General features: G+C 37.6%; 1 protein-coding gene across 4 annotated transcripts in view; it reads right to left on the minus strand.

Moving 5' to 3' along the window:
* The window catches only part of wwp2 (WW domain containing E3 ubiquitin protein ligase 2), a 92,829-nt gene that overhangs the window by 73,319 nt on the left and 2,040 nt on the right, over nucleotides 1-17,470 (minus strand). For all 4 annotated transcript variants that reach the window (XM_057836921.1, XM_057836923.1, XM_057836920.1 and 1 more), the window contains exons 3-5: nucleotides 12,596-12,752; nucleotides 9,300-9,421; nucleotides 7,361-7,498 (exon numbers count right to left, since the gene is read on the minus strand). In XM_057836921.1, the coding sequence (XP_057692904.1) occupies nucleotides 7,361-7,498; nucleotides 9,300-9,421; nucleotides 12,596-12,752 (417 nt within the window). The remainder of the gene's footprint in view (nucleotides 1-7,360; nucleotides 7,499-9,299; nucleotides 9,422-12,595; nucleotides 12,753-17,470) is intronic.

Genomic DNA, 17,470 nt, shown 5'->3' on the forward strand with positions numbered 1-17,470 from the left:
GAACTAGATGCCAAATGACAGACTCCACTCCATTAGCAACACATGCATTGAAAACTACGTGCGTTAGTAAACAGCCGCCATCTTAAAGCAGGAGACTTCCCTTCTAGGCTGTAAGCGAACCTAAATAACTTTTTATCTAAAATACTCCTAAATCGGCAAAATCTTGACTTGAATCTATCTTCAAAACAGTTTTAAAACTTTCACATGTCAAAAGTAGACAGAAGGGAAATTATGGGATAATGGGAGCAATTTTAACAACTTTAACAGTTGATTCGCAAAATTGAATTAATTGAATGTAGTTTAAAGCTGCTGAAACAGAATGGGGACTTGAGTATTTTATTTACTGTTTTAAAATGTTAACTTGATATTGAAATAGTCGTTTATTTAAACCTGAGAGGCTTTTCATACAATTTTTGTAACTAATGCATGAAACATTAAAAGCATCTAATAGCTTGGGGGTTTGTGGGATTTTCCACTGACAGTTTACAATATTATTTGCACGTTTTACTGACTGACTATGCCATTTCTGTTTGTTATTTATAATGTTTTGTGTTTGTCACTGAATAAACAGGTCAGTTTCTTGTTACCAACCATTGTGTGTTATTCAAACTCACCTAATTCAGCTGGCTAGTTGTTATCAAGAGTACTAAAACCCTTTTCAACATTAGTCTGACAACTAAGTAAGGAGGCTAAATAACTTTAAACTTTAATACATGCTCAGATAGGCCGGTATCGGTATCGGCCAGTATTGGTATCGGATCGGAAGTGCAAAACAATATCGGTATCGGATCGGAAGTGCAAAAACCTGGATCGGGACATCCCTAGTGTCAGGTGCTGCTTGGTAAATTTTGTTTTCTTATCTCGGCTAGATATACCATGTTGTTTTAGCCTTTAAAGGTCTGTTCTGAGTGATAATCACACACTATATATAACTTATAGCGTTACCATAGCGGTCATATTAGCGTTTAGCATGCTGCGTGTCATCGTTAACTCTTGGAAAACTTTTAAAATACAGTTCATAGCGTCCAGGTGAGTTTAATTAATTAATAATAATGTACTGTTTTCCTGCTGAGTGTGTATTATCTGACATGGTTTGAATTTGGTTGTGTGCCCTATTGTGTCTCGTCCATGTGATTTCACCTGTTGTGGCCTGCCAGGTGAGTTTAACTAGTTGAAAATAATGTGCCCGTTTTCCTGCTGAGTGGATATTAGAATCACAAAGATGGGGATGTCCTTACAGACTACAATTACAGTGGTATGAAAAAGTATCTGAATCTTTCAGGGATTTCTAAAATTTCATCGTAAAATCATCATCAAATGTGATCCTAGCCTTGTCAAAATCACACAGACGAAAATAGAGTGTCTGCTTTAACTAAAAGCACCCAAACATTTATAGGTTTTCATATTTTCTGCCCAAGGAGACTTAAAGAGCAACTGAAACCATTATTTCCAAACATTTTAAGTCTGATGTGTGCCCGATCACTGATGAGTGGTTTAACGCTGCCCTGCCCACTATAAAACACACACCTGGTAAGAAATGTCTTGATGAGAAGCATTGTCTGATGTGCATCATGGCTCGGTCAAAAAACTATCCGAAGACCTGGGATCAAGGATTGTTGATTTTTATAAAGCTGGGAAAGGATACAAAACCATCTCTAAAAGTCTTGATGTTCATCAATTGACAGTCAGAGAAGTTGTCTACAAATGGAGAGACTTTGGCACTGTTCCTTCTCGCCCAAGGATTGTCCAAACATGACGCCAAGAGTTCAGCGCAGAATACTCAGAGGGGTCAAAAAGAACCCTAAACTGTCTGCTAAAGAATTACAGAAATCAATGGCACAGTCCAATATCTCTGTGCACACATCAACTATATGTAAAACTATGAAGAAGAATGGTGTTCATGGAAGGACTCCACAGAGGAAACCACTGCTGTCTAGAAAAAAAACATTGTTGCTCATTTAATATTCACAAAAAGGCACTTGAACACTCCACAGAATTTTCGGCAAAATATTTGGTAGACTGATGAAACCAAAGTTGAATTGTTTTGAGGAACACACAGCGCCATGTGTGGAGGAAAAATGGAACAGCTCACTAACATCAACACCTCATCCCCACAGTGAAGCATGATGGAGGGAGCATCATGATTTGGGGCTGCTTCTCTGCCTCAGGGCCTGGACAACTTGCAATCATTCATGGAAGAATGAATTCAAAAGTTTATCAGGATGTTTTGCAGGAAAACCTGGGGCTGTCTGTCTGACAGCTGAAGCTAAAAAGAGGATGGATGCTGCAACAAGACATTGATCCAAAAAATAGAAGTAAACTTCAGAATGGTTTCAGAAGAACAAAATACACGTTCTGGAGTGGCCAAGTCAAAGTCCAGACTTGAACCCCATTGGGATGCTATAGCATGACCTAAAGACAGCGATTCATGCCAGACATGCCAGGAATCTGACTGAACTAAAGCAGTTTTGTAGAGAAGAATGGGCCAAGATTAGTCCTGATCGATGTGCCAGACTGATTTGCAGCTACAGGAAGCGTCTGGTTGAAGTTATTGCCGCCAAAGGGGGGCACAAAATATTATGTCACTTATTTTTCCCCCCTTCTGTCATTGTTTGCATACTATCCTCATTAAAATATGAAAACCTATAAATGTTTGGGTGGTTTGAGTTAAAGCATACAACACTTTTTTTTTCATCTGTGTGAATTTGACGAAGATCAGATCACATTTCATGGTGATTTTATGCAGAAATGTGAGAAATTCCAAAAGGTTCAGATACTTTTTCTTCCCACTGTACGTGCGCGTCTGTCAATGTTCATTTGAAATTGTTAGAAACCTTTTATTTATTTTTTTATCCATGGACTAAAACATTTGAAGTTTATAGACGAAAACATTTTGAGCAATTGTTGACTAAAACTAGACGAAATTCGAGTTTTCGTTCATTAAAACTAGACGAAGACGAACACATTTTGAAAAAAATGACCAAAATACTGTATGACTAAGACTGATAAATATTTTCATTCAAAAGACTAGGGAGAGGGAAGTCTGGGCTTCCTCTCTGAAGATGCTGCCCCCGCGACCCGACCTCAGATAAGCGGGAGAAAATGGATGGATGGATGGATGGATGGATGAATGGATGGATGGACGGACGGACGGGCGGACTAAGAGTAAGACGAAAATTAAAAGGGCTGCCAAAAACAACACCGCGTCTTACAACAATCTGCTAATGTTGATAGCAGTGGTCGCCAAACTGATCCTCAAAGCAGGCCTGTGCGCTAAGCTTTTTCATCAGGAGCACAGGTGCTTGCAAATTATGAAATTTAGGAGCACAGAAAAAAAATTAGGAGCACTTTTTTTTTTTTTTTTTAGTATAATAGTTAATAGTGCACTTTTATTATAAACACCAAATAATGTACACATACACGTACTGTATTTGTATCTAAAGACAAAAAACATCAATGTCCCATTTCTCACAGTCAAGTCGCCGAGCATACAGTGGGGAGAACAAGTATTTGATACACTGCCGATTTTGCTGGTTTTCCCACTTGCAAAGCATGTAGAGGTCTGTAATTTGTATCATAAGTTCTCTTCAACTGTGAGGGACGGAATCTAATACAAAAAAACAGAAAATCACGTTGTATGATTTTTAAATAATAAATTTGCATTTAATTGCATGAAATAAGTATTTGATACATCACAAAAATCGAACTTAATATTTGGTACAGAAACCTTTGTTTGCTATTACAGATACCAAATGTTTCCTGTAGTCCTTGACAAGGTTTGCACACACTACAGCAGGGATTTTGGCCCACTCCTCCATGCAGATCTTCTCCAGAACCTTCAGGTTTCCTCACCTTCCTCATGATCAGTGATGCCCCACGAGGTGAGATCTTGTATTGAGCCCCAGAACGAGGCAGATTGACCGTCAATTTGAACTTCTTCCATTTTCTAATAATCGCTCCAACAGTTGTTACCTTCTCACCAAGCTGCTTGCTTATTTTCCTGTAGCCCATGCCAGCCTTGTGCAGGTCTATTATTTTATCCCTGATGTCCTTACACAGCTCTTTGGTCTTGGCCATTGTGGAGAGGTTGGAGTTTGTTTGTTTGGGCATGTGAACAGGTGTCTTTTATCCAGGTAACAAGTTCAAACAGGTGCAGTTACTTCCGGTAATGATGGAGAACAGGAGGGGTTCGTAAAAAAGAACTAAGAGCCGAAATATTTACTAGTTGGTAATGTATCAAATACTTATTTCATGCAGTTAAATACAAATTTATGATTTAAAAATTATACAATGTGATTTTCTTGATTTTTGTATTAGATTCCGTCCCTCCTATGACCATACCTGCTGTTTTAGTTGAATGATCAAATATTAAATTATTCAGTCTTTTTTATTTAAGCTTTATCCTAACAATTTGAATAAATATCATCAGGCTTCAAAACAGTTTGTTGAGCATGTTTGGTAGTCAATGGGAAATCAATTACAAACATACATTTGACAAACACTTGGGGGACTTTTTTTTTTTGTGTGTGTTTTTGACAAATGTTGATTATATTAGTCAGTGAAGAAAACAACAGTTTGGACATAAAGATTATGGTGTTTTGAAAAAAAGGGACCCAACCAGGCCATTGAGAATATTTTTTTCTTTGGAAAATATCAGCACCATCAAAGCCATGCAGAATCGGACAAAAGCAGCCCGGACCTTAAAGGTCAACCACAACAAATGCATGCATTTATAAACTGGATTTTTATGGTGCAGGCAGGCTTGCCATGAAGAGCTAAATTAAGGGCAGTAATTCTCAACACCTGGTATGCTGTCTCCCTCTACTGGTTCATGGTTCACTGCGTATGTCTAATTCGCTTGTAGTTAACTTTTAATACCTTTGTAAATATAGTATTTAACGTCTGTTTCTGAACTTTTATTTAGCTAAAAATTTATTTCACCTTCTATGTAAAAAAACATTTGAATTAATCATTGCATAAAAAGGTTTTTTTTTTTTTATCAGTAGTAATAATAATTCCTTTTATAAATTGTTTCTGCAAAAAAAAAAAAAAAATTGTTTGCAAATGTTTTTATTAAACAACTTCTGGTTTGGATTTGTTGTCTCTTGTTAAAAAAAATATTAAGCCTATTAATACCTATTATGCAATATAGGTGTTAAGTAACATAACAGCTAATATACTTCTCGAAAACAATACAAACGGACACTTAAGAAGACACTGATTCGCATAATCGCTAACTACCTTAGCGCTCTGTGCTAAGTAGTAACGTCTCATCAACACAGAATACAAACATACAAGTGGCTTCATTTACTCACCTCTGACGGAGGCACACTGGATCTAACAACACAATAGACAAGCTAACTCTCGACACTTCATAATACAAAAATAACCGCACCCTAATATCTGTTGTTGACAAACTGACAAACCTACAGGAATTGGCATCTGAGGTGTCCTGTAACGATTTCACAGCATTCTTTACACACAAAATACTAAAGATTAGACAGACTGTGCAACTCCAGATTAACAATTGTTACACTAAATGCCTTCCAAAATGTCCCCCAGACCAAAGAAAAGTTTAGCCTCTTGGACTATGCCACTTTAAAAGAAATTGAGTCAAAATTAAAGCCCACAACATGCTGCCTTGACATCCTTCCTTCAAACTTTTTCAAACTGTTTTTCATTGTTTTGCCCCAGACATACTTCAGATTATAAATACTTCTCTCCGAAAAAGAGAGTTTCCACAGACTTTAAAAACTGCAGTAATAAAACCTCTTCTAAAAAACCCTAATCTGGGTGCCTCAACCATTAGTAATTATAGGTCAATATAAAATCTGACATTCCTTGGTAAAATTATCGAGAGGGTTGTGTTCAAACAGATCCAGGTTTTTATGATGCAAAACAATCTTCTGAACTCATTTCAGTCTGGATTTCCGCCACAACACAACAACGAGACCGTGCTTATCAAAGTCCTAAATGATAGTCGTCAGAATACCGATGCAAACAAATCATCTGTTCTGCTACTATTGGATCTCAGCGCCGCATTCGACACAGTTGATCACAACATACTACTCAGCAGATGGGGATTTCTTTGTGTCAATCGGAAACCATCAGTCAGAACGAACCAAATTCACATATGGAGTCCCTCAAGGATCAATTCTGGGACCACTCTTATTTAACATCTATAGGCTTCCCCTAGCTCAGATCATGGAAGAGTATGACATACTATTGTTAGTGGGCCTGTTGTGCAGCAAAATTTTTCTGCAGCCGTTTGACTGGCGTGATGCGAAAAATAAACAAATTAATCCGCAAAATCAGCTGAATCCTTAGTCCTTCTCATACAACATTACGGCTGGACAGTGAAGAGGACTTCTTCTACCGTACACGTCACAGCGCCCTCTTTCTCAACTCGAGACTGGAGCGCGATCGCTTCCACACACATCCAAGCGGTCTGTTTTCATTCAGGAGCATAAAATACCGTGGAAAATATGAAAAAAATAGCATACTTTTCGCAGTCATAGGCCCTTTAAGATTTACGGTAAACACTACCAAAATCACTTAGTTTTCTGCAATAACTTGTTATTTTGAGTATTATTTACTCATTTTATCAAGTTAATATTGTGAAATTTAAATTCTGAATTTAAAATACAGTCTTAATTAGGGGTGCACGATAGCCATTTTTTTAAAAACCGATACCGATATCGATAACTTCCTGCTCCTCAAGGCCGATATGATAACCGATAATACTAGTGGTTGATTCAGCTTAGATTTGCAATTGACCGAACCAAAATTTTCATGATGACATGAACATTATTATAATGAAAAAAACAAAGACAGTAACAACACTTTGCACACTGGAAAAACAGGAGTGGAAACAAACGCACAAATCCCAATCCGACACCATGCCAAAAATATTATTAATAGGGCCGATAATATATTATGTTATCGGATTTATTGGGATGATGTCATAATTCCTATTATCGGACCGATAATTATCGTGCAACTTGTTTTTCTGAGTTTTCCATGAAAACTGTCTTGCGTTTTTGAGTAAAAGCATTTTTTTTTATTTATTTATTTTTTTTAAGTTGCTGATCCAAACATCCAATGATTTGTAAATGAAAATAATAAAAATTTCCAGTGGTTCCCAAATATTTTTGTATCAATGTAAATGAAGTCCAGCTGGGCTAAAATGTACTTTTTTTACTTAAAATTTCAAGTTGTGCTCACTCATCTTTCAATTACTCTATTCAAATGAATATGTGGAAATGATATCATTTTAGTCAATAGCTCTCTCTCCTTTTGAGAATGGACAGGCCTGTATGTGCTTGTGAATGGTTGAGTGTCCAGAAAAGGCGGGACTCACTGTCTGCCGCTGTGCTACCATTGGGCAGAGAGCCCAGATCAACATCCATGCCGTCCAGACAGACGTTAAGCTCCCCACCCACAACAACTGAGCCTTTGTTCTCAGTCTGAAGCACCAGACTTAGTTGGACGTTCTCCACTAGAGAGAGAAAAGACAGTGACAAAGATATAAGTGGTTAAGCGGGAAAAAATGTCAAGTTTATTTCTCCAGTCTTAAAGGAGTAATATGTAAGATTTGCACCTCATTAGTTCATTAGATGGCCCTAATGTTTTGATACACATTAAAGAATCCTGATTTTTGAAAATACTTCTTACATGATTCGCAATGGTTAAGCCGAGATATTACCATTTTAAAAGTCGATACTCAGCACGTTTTAGTTTTTATTATTTTAAAGCAACACTAGAACACTATACATATAAACTATATGTAATATTATTATTATAATTACAATGATGATTGTAATTATGATGTTTAATATTATTTACTACATCTGCTGTACTGCTGTGGCTGCAACATATGATATCTGCTGCTCGCCTGTTGCTAATCAGTACGTGTAGGATGGCACAATGATGTTCAATTTGACTACAATTCTGTGTTTTGCGTCACAGCTGAGACATCAGTAGCTTCGCCAATTCTAGTTATACAACGATAAAGAAATTGAAAACAAACACTCATCTACAACAAGTCATACATGGGCTTCTTACCCTAAATGCATAAATGGAAGTATTACAAGTTTTTGTTTTTTTACAGGTATCAAACGTTGTTAAGCAAGGGAAGACAACTTAATGTGCCTCACAACAACAGTTACTTAACTCGATTAATTCAATTAGAAAAAAAGATTCGAATTAAATTTTGCTGCTTTTAGTATTTGTTTAAATAAAGTGGCGTTGTAATGGTTTGTTTTGAAAGTGTTTGCATTATTTTTTTTTATTTGGTGGATACACTGCCCTCTAGTGGCGACAGTGAATGTGACATAACTCATTTCACATGGCTGAATCTAGCTGCTCCCTGTCAAGACCAATATAAGCTAGGTTTTTGTTCAAGCTAATGTTTTTTAATGCATTCGTAATTTAGTTTATCGGTATACTTAGCTGTTTTTTGTAGGAATATGTGTTTGAACCATTTGTTAAGAGCATTGTGATTATTTTTTTTTTTTAAGTTAGCATTTTATAGCATTTAAGCTAGCGGACTTTTTCTATGTAAGTTAGCCAATTGTTTTTTTGTTGTACTTACATACTAATTTATTTATTTGTAATATCGTTTGAGGCTCAGCTCAGGTATTTTATTTTTTTGTTTCTTATCCGATTAGTCGATTATTCGAACAAACTAGTTCATCGATTAACCGACTACTAAAATAATCGATAGCTGCAGCCCTAAAACTACGTGCATTCTGCTTTGATTAATGGAAGGCTCGACTTATGCTCCACCTTTGTTAATATTTTTCTAATAATTTTAATGACATATTAATTGTGTTTATATGTACATGTGTGGTGAGCACGTAATACCATACCTATAATCTAAACAGATGAACAATACCTTGTAGTATTTCCTTGCAACAACAAAATCTGTGTCAACCCTTGTGCATTCGGCCACTGTAACATTATTTGTAATTTTTTCTCATTTTGGTCACTGAAATCCAGTCAAAATCAAGCGTGCTTTAAGACCTTGATTATCTGGATTTTAAATTTATGACATTTTAAAACTTTTTTAGGACCCGTGGGAACCCTGTTTCTGACAGCGTCTACATCAGCCTACGTGGCTCCTCCAGTTTTGTGCCTACTGTGGGCCGCTTTTCACACTGGGCTGCCACTAGTGTGAAACAGCATACTTTGTTACTTTGTGACACGATACACCCGATGCTGTTACACCAGACACAGTTTTTTCCGAAATTAATTGTAATTATTCAAGTAAGGACTTAAATGAACAACTGTTTCCTTACTCTTGCCATTGTGCATGCGCAATGTGTCCAGCAAATCTATTGAAGCACTGCCCAGTAACTCTTTCCTCAACGTGTGGCAACTCCACAGCTTCAGATCCAAACGACTCTGAGGTGTCACATTTCTGTAGAGAGAAAACAACCCCATAAAAAACTAAATTCAATTGTGATCAAGATAAGTGGTGAATTGCTGTGGTTGAGAAGGATTACCATGCAATGAAAAACAAATAATTTTTAATAATAACAAGAAATGTGTTCTTTTAAAATACTTTCTTAGACCGCCTGGAAGGAGGTCTCAAGTTCTCGGTTACGGTACTTTGTTCGTCCATGATTTGTAATTTTTTTTCTCAGTGTCAAATAATTAGATTGATTAATTGCGGAGTTCAAATTGCTACTCCTCCACTTGGCAGGTGTATTCTAAGGATGTGTACATGTCGCTCTTCAGAACCGGATAATTGTTGTTTGTCTCACGGCTGAATAATTTGATTAATTCATTGTGTAAATAAAATTGCTACTCCTCTGTTATTTGTGGATTGATTAGAATATTTTAGTGATGCACGATAATACATTTTCAAACGATACCGATAATTTCCTCCTTGTTCCAGCTGATAACCAATAATGTCAAGACGATAATTCTATTCAAAGATTTTGGGAAAATTTTAAAGTATACACAAGAAAAAATATTACTGTGCTAAAATATGTAAAACAACGTCTCTCGTCTGGCATCTCCTCCCACCTGTACCGTTCAGTCCATCCGGCCGCCAAATTAGCACCCGCGCTAGGCCTCCGTCTGGCTGTGGTGCTTGATGAGTTGAACCGGAGATGAGTGGCGGCTGCCCTGCCCGAGACTGAGCTGTCAAAAGTGTCATAAGCCCCATTCCTTAGCTGTTTGTTGACATTAGCTTTAGCCTTTGTGCTAGCACCAGCCTCGTTTTCATTCCAAAAATCTTAGTGATGCAGCTTTAAATGGCTGATCAGGTTAGTGGTATTGAATGAGGATGCTTTCTTTCCGCCTTGTGGAACTTCTGCAGTGCATATTTTGCAGATAGCGAGAGTGTCATTTGTTTCACACACGGAAAAATCAACCCACGCTATTGACAGAGCCGCCATGATATCCCTCAACCCTATACTTAACAAACCCTATTGTACTTATAACGCCGCCTCTTCTATGACGCCATACTCCTCAACCCTTCCTCCCTCAGGGGCTTCAGAGAGAGGAGGGGTTGAGGACGCGACGATGCAGAAGTGGACAAAACTGCTTCGGTTGCGCACATTTGGAGGCTAAATCAAGTATATAATTATCGGATTGCATTATCGGTTGAATTGTTTTTTATCTGGATTATCTGTGTCACGTCATAATTGCCATTATCGGCCGATAATCATCGTTAACCGATATTATCGTGCATCTTTAGAATATTTGGTTGGAATATTCTTGGCATGTAGGCATGTCTGAGGGTTGATTAATTAGATTAAAGGAGCAATGTGTAAGAATGGTAGCCAAAAATGGTACTGGAACCAGGATCAAAATATTGTAGAGCACAAATTCTCTTCCCCCTTTGCGATGCCAGATAAGCGCTACGCAATGGAAAATCAAGTAGCTTTATCATACCAATGTTGCATTTCAATCAGAAAGTAGAAAAAAACCATTTTTGGAAAGTGTGGGTAGCTTTCCTGTACTAGTTCGTGTACTTGTAGTACAATCCCACTGAAGTACAGGTACTCGTAGTACAAGTACACATGCTTGTTGTACTAGTACACACTAGTACACGAGTTTGTTGTGCAAATACACGTGCTTGTTCTGAAAGTACGTATACTTGTAGTGCTAGTACACCCAAGAAAACGTACTTGTAGTACTAGGTCACATGCTTGTTCTGAAAGTACTGTTGAGTGGGGTGCTCACCTTCTGTTGATTGCATTGATTGATTGCTATGGCAACCGACTAGCTTGTGACACATGGTCATTTTAGTGGATGTGTTGAGCTGAATAAAAAGCGTGTATGCCTGCTGGTGATTACACGACAAAGACTAACATTTACTGCTGTACTGTTATGCGCTGTGCAAGTGAACCAACCAACACATACTTGCAGTAATAGTACACATACTTGTAGAACTAGTACACATGCTTGTTCTGAAAGTACACTTAGTTGTCGTACTAGTCCACATGCTTGTTTGAAAAGTACATGTACTTGTAGTACAAGTACACAAATTGCATGCATATTGTCTCATAAATTATTACCGTTATGCAATGTTATTGTCAACAAAAAAACATTGTACCAATTCAACCACTTATGTAGTGACAATACATCCTAATAAATCACCCTTTAGAACACAAGAAATGTTTATTCTTAAATACAACATACAACGTACATTAAAAACAATACATATTGTTTTTAAATTTAATAAAATTTTTGTTCTCTGCCAATTAAAACCCATCAAAAGTTTTGATTTGATCCAAAATAACTTTCATATTGGCCTGCAAAGTACCCATGTTGTATTAACTTCAGACATTTGTATTTAAAAGTTTAATATTACCTGCTTTTATTTTAAAATGTTCATTAGTGTGTGTGTGTGTGTGTGTGTGTGTGTGTGTGTGTGTGTGTGTGTGTGTGTGTGTGTGTGTGTGTGTGTGTGTGTGTGTGTGTGTGTGTGTTAAGCCGCTATCCGTAAGCTTTACACTTGGTAAAAATAAACTGCACTTGTCTTCTATTTTCTTAATACATATGGTGTCAGTTGTACATTTGTTCTATTTTTGACGTTTGCAAAGGCTGTAAACCAGCGAGTTTTCATTTTAAAAGTGTCAGTTTTTTACCGAAAGATTGCGTTTGGGAGAAGACTGCGATGAGTTAATGCCCTGGTTTTTGCCTCAGTGACCACCAGAGCCGTGTGCTGATTGGCTAGCCGGTACCCGTCAGTTGCCTCTAAGTCCTACAGGCCAAAAAGGCCAGATAGGACTCCTTCTTCAGCTTGACAGCTTCCCTCACTGCCGGTATTCACCAGCGGGTTCTGGGATTGCCTCCACAACAGGCACCTACTACCTTACAGCTGCAGCTCCGGTCTGCCTCTTCAGCGCTAGAGACGCGGATCATGGTCCACTCAGACTCAAAATCCACCACCTCACCCTGGACATGGGTGAAGTGCTGGGAGTTGAGATTCCAAATTTTGTGTTAGGGCTGATTAATTACATTTATTTATTGCTCACTTATTGTTGCCTGCAAGTTCCTAGTTAGCCGGTAGAGGGAGCTGGGTGGTCGTAGATCATTTTGAACTTGTTTAACTTTTGTGTTTTATATAGTTTCTTACAGGGTGAGGTCTTCATTCCACTGCAGCTCAAGGTGCCCACTGCGTTTGGCTGTCTTTTTTGTTTCACTTGATAGGCCGTCTGCAGTCACCTCAACAAAGGAGCTGAGTCGAGAATGACGTGGTGGCAGCTTGGGAGACTGAGGCTTGGCAGAGACCACTATGAACACAATACAGTTCTTGTTAGGGTAATTGACAACCCAAACAAATGTAACATATCATAATGCAAATAAATGATTAAATAAAGATTCAATTTAAAGCACTTTCGTCTTGCTGTAACCAAGACTCCATAAAAGAGAAGAAAATCACATCAAATTTTATTTATATTGTAAAATAAAAATATAAAATCAGCAATTTTAGTTAAATTCGTTTCATATGAAGAAAAACAGCTGTTTTTTTCACTTTAACAAGTTATGATCAACACTGCAGATGAACCTACTACTATTAGCAGTTTACATATTTATCCTGCTGTTTGTGTGATGTCTAAAATTAAAAAAAAAAAACTACTCAATATCAGACATTTTATTTGTACACCGCGTAATGGCCTGGCACGTTATTGCAGATCAATCCAAAAATTGAATTGTGCTGACTATTGACTGCCATTGCTATTTTCCAGGAGGGTGGGATGACAACTAAGGATTTTTGTTCCTAATGGAATTGGCTCGCGGATTTTGAGATCAAGATTTTTAGGTTGGTCTCTGATCAGCCGTGACGTATTCGATACAGCATATTAAGTGTGACAATATATCAATACGGCGATATATCGCGATATTTTGCAATCCGATGGGTTTGTCGATATGCTCCCGCCAAGTATCGATACTTTTATTTGACATATTGGCCATACTATGAAGTATGGGTGCTGTAGACTGCTCATTCAATGTTTGTTAAGCAATTTCTTGGCGGGCCGCTAGGGGCTCTCAAGAGTGGCGGTTAAGGTAAAGTGCGCGCAAGTCGTCTAGAAAATTGGGATGAAAAAAAAAAAAAAAAGTAAAAAGTTGAGTGACAATGGTGGAGGAAAAAAGTGAGAAAACTATTCTTACACATCACACGTGTGGACACACTTTAGATTTTACACCAATACGCTTGTGGCAACAAAGGTCATATGCGAAGAAAAGAGCAGGGTTTCCCCTACAAACCTATTAAATATTTTGGCGCACCGCCACACCAAAATAAAAGCCACCACGCCATGGAAAAGAGGTTGTTTTTTTTTTTTTTTTTAAGGCCGTTTCAAACTAGCGGCAGTCTCGTGTGAAGGGTTCAGCAGCAACCTATCTATGCCTGTCGCGATAACAAATTTTAGTGTGCGATAATTTATCTCATAAATTATTGCAATATGCGATATTATTGCGCCCCAATTTAAAAAAAAAAAAACAATTTACAATAACACAGTGAGAATACAGTATATATTAATAGCTCAAGTACACCCATTTAAACGCGATAAATATTTAATTCAATCCAAAAATAATTTTTAAGAAATCACAGCTAAAAACAATAGACCATGCCTCTTAAGTAAAAGACAACAATATTAATACCGCACAGAAACACAGAATAAATATAATGTGTTTTTTAAGAAAAAAAGATAAAATTGCACTTAATAACTTATGCATTTAGGCAAATGAAAACGTTTCCCCTCATAGCTTCTGCTATGGGTATTCCATTGGGATGCAACGATACAGTTAAGTCAGGGTTCGGTACGATTTTCGATACGGGGGACACGATTTTCGATCCGATTCAATACATTTAATGCTCTGGAAAAAAAAATAACAATTGAATTTTTTGTTTTGTTTCGGGTTTTTTTTTTTTTTTTTTTTTTTTTTTTTTTTTTTTTTTTGCAAACGAGCAAAAATTAAATTGCCATCATATAAACATGCATTTTAGTGCATAATATTTATGTGCTTACTTCTTACTGATCTGAAGAAATTTTGTATAAAAGTGCTGAGAACAATCTTTACTGTTTGTAAAGTGAGGCAGGGCACACTGTTGATTGCTACAACTCTCTTAGCAGCTAGGTTTACTACATGAGCAAGACATCCTATTTGTGGTCCGAATCCATGTGTGTCACGTACTGAATTAACAATATTTGCAGCATTATCTATAGTCACTGGTATGGATTGATTTGGCCTTCTTAACTTCCATTCAGTCATGGCAGTTTTGAATTCATTGATGTAGTATATGGACTACGTGTCCCATAATCGCTCTGGGCTCACGTAGCCAATGGCACGGGACGTTGATATCTAGTGTGTGTGCGCATAAAAAGTTAGCAAACGCCACAGTCATGTCTGCTCATTACTGCACAACACCAGCATATGACAATCGACTTTCATAAACAGGACGAGTTTGAAGCACAGCGCTCTTAATTTGCCACTCAATGTTCATCGTGTCCTTTCAGCTGTCGGTTGTCAAAGCGAGGTTGTTCATAGCAGCCAAGTCCGTAACAATGTTTTGGCGGACTTCGTTATAAATATCCGGTGTTGTGCCGAAAAATAGCCGCCCCGCGTGAAAGGCCACCCCTGACGGGAGCGCCCACACGTCAACAACACCGGCATGCCGGAGATGATCCGCAGTCAATCCGGAGCACTGATGCGGCCGGTCTACGTTGAACAATAGGATATAATGGGAACAATTGGCTCCGGCGCTATTTTTTGCCGGACCCGGAACGAAGACGCATTTTGCGTAGTTGGTAACAAGGAATCCAAACTTTTAACAGCACGTCTGCCGCACGCGTGCACGGCAATAAATCGCAGCGGAAAAAATTACCACCTTCATTTTTATTTATCGTGCGATAAATGGAATTATTGCATATTGCGACAGGTTTAAACCTATCCATTGTGTATTGTAATGTCCGTAACTAAGCGAGGACCCCTTAAGAGACGATCAGACGGGGAGCTGTGACGTAGAGGGAAGCGAGAAGGAGAATGGGCGAGATAGCGGTCGCATGTCGTGGAAGCCCGCCGTTATTTTGTTATTGTTTTTCTTTATTATTGTTGCCACAATAAAGTGGGTATGTCAATACAGACTCCTCTCCTTCTTCCCCTCATTCGGGGCATTACAGTGTTTTGGATCGGACTTTTTTAGCGAAAGTGAAGGGTAGACGATCTTCTTGGACGGAACGGCAAGTTTGAATGAAAATGCACCGAGAGAAGGGCAGAGCGCTGCCACGCTAATGTCAACAACGCATTCAATAGCAGAGGAGCAGGCGTACTTACACTATATCTGTGCTATCAGGGAGTTTCGGCAGACGGATATACGCAATCACGGCTGACAAAACCTTGATAAATGTGCTTTTTTTAATCCAAGTTTCGCAAGCTCTGGGACACTCGAAAAAACGACTCTCATACTTCTCCTTGCTGAGCATGGTACCTCGATGCACGTTTGTGTGGAAATTTAGTTCACGAACAACAACAACCAAAAAAAAATATTCATCTTCTCACTGAAACTAGTAAAACTCTACACGGCAATTGTAATTTCCCCCTACTCCTGGAAATATGTCCATTACAAAGGCCTCAATATTGGTAGGGGCTATATAACATCATACCGGCATATACACTTTTTGCTGGGGACGGAACATTAATAAAACCAAACAGATTACGTGAACAGGGGTCAGGGCTAAATTTCTCACCAATATGAACCTAATTAATTGATCATCTTGTTTTGAGTGTTAAAGACTAGTTAACAGATTAATGGGTCATTTTTTCAGTTTACTTTAGGTAATAGGTAATGATATGGTAATAATATTGCTATTTGTTCATACTAAGCCCATACATCTAAACCCATTTTTCAAAAAATGCTTTCAAACAATGTTTTGAACAATATGACTTCTTGAATTAAGAACATTTGAGACGAAAAACAGCTTTTTTTTTTTAAACGATTAAAATAAATATACTTTTTGTTTAAAATAAGTGTGAAGATTGTTTTCAGATAGCTATTTTTCTTATTTCAAGAAATCTGAGTAAAATTTACTTGAAGCACTGGCAGATAATTTCACTTTTTTAGTAGATTTACACTAAAAACGAGGGAATTTAACTAGTCATCAGCCAATCAAACCTGCCTTTGATGAAAAAAAATGGTGTCAACGTAAGTCTGAACATAATGAAAGTAATTCACTTAATAATAGTAGGGTCAATTTTATCCTTACAAAATATGTGAAGAAAATCTAAATGACATCTATAACTGAACTCCTTATATAATGCAAATATAAGGTTGCTTACAAGTTGGTGCGGATAACTTGAGCATCCTGAAAATTTCCTAGTGTTATGTCCCTAACGTCCCTATGCAAAAGTACGCCATTGGTCCATTAACAGAAGGACTATTATTGTTGTGTTAATGTAGTACATATTAGGGGCAAATAAAAGGAAAAAGAAGGACTACAAGATGTAAGTCGTACTATTGCTGCGAGAAAAAAAAGTCGTATTATTACGTAGGGTAATGTAGCTGTAATCAGCTACGCATTTTACGTACATGTACCGCAGCTGAGAGCGACGACATTTGCCTGGCTAATGAAATATTTCAAATAGATCTTTGTTATGGGTCTTCTTGGGAAACAAAATCTGAAAAAAAAAAAAAAAAATTGTGACGATATGATGCAATTTTACCGTGGCACAACATGGCGAGGCGGTCAGACTGATGCAGCCCACCACCGCAGTTTTAAAAAAAATCCTAGGGGAAACCCTGTCCTCTCAATCATTACCACCAATTTTGTCATGGCCTGTGTCATGTTTAGTGCTGCAACGATTAATCGATTAACTCGAGTAATTTGATTAGAAAAAAGCTTTGAATTAAACTTTGCTGCTTTGAGGATTCGTTTAATTAGAGTGACTTTGTAAAATGGTTTGTTTCAAAAGTGTCGCATTTAGTTTTATTGATTTATAAGGTATGTTT

Source organism: Corythoichthys intestinalis, chromosome 5 (assembly GCF_030265065.1).
Source record: "Corythoichthys intestinalis isolate RoL2023-P3 chromosome 5, ASM3026506v1, whole genome shotgun sequence".
Taxonomy (NCBI): Eukaryota; Metazoa; Chordata; class Actinopteri; order Syngnathiformes; family Syngnathidae; genus Corythoichthys; species Corythoichthys intestinalis.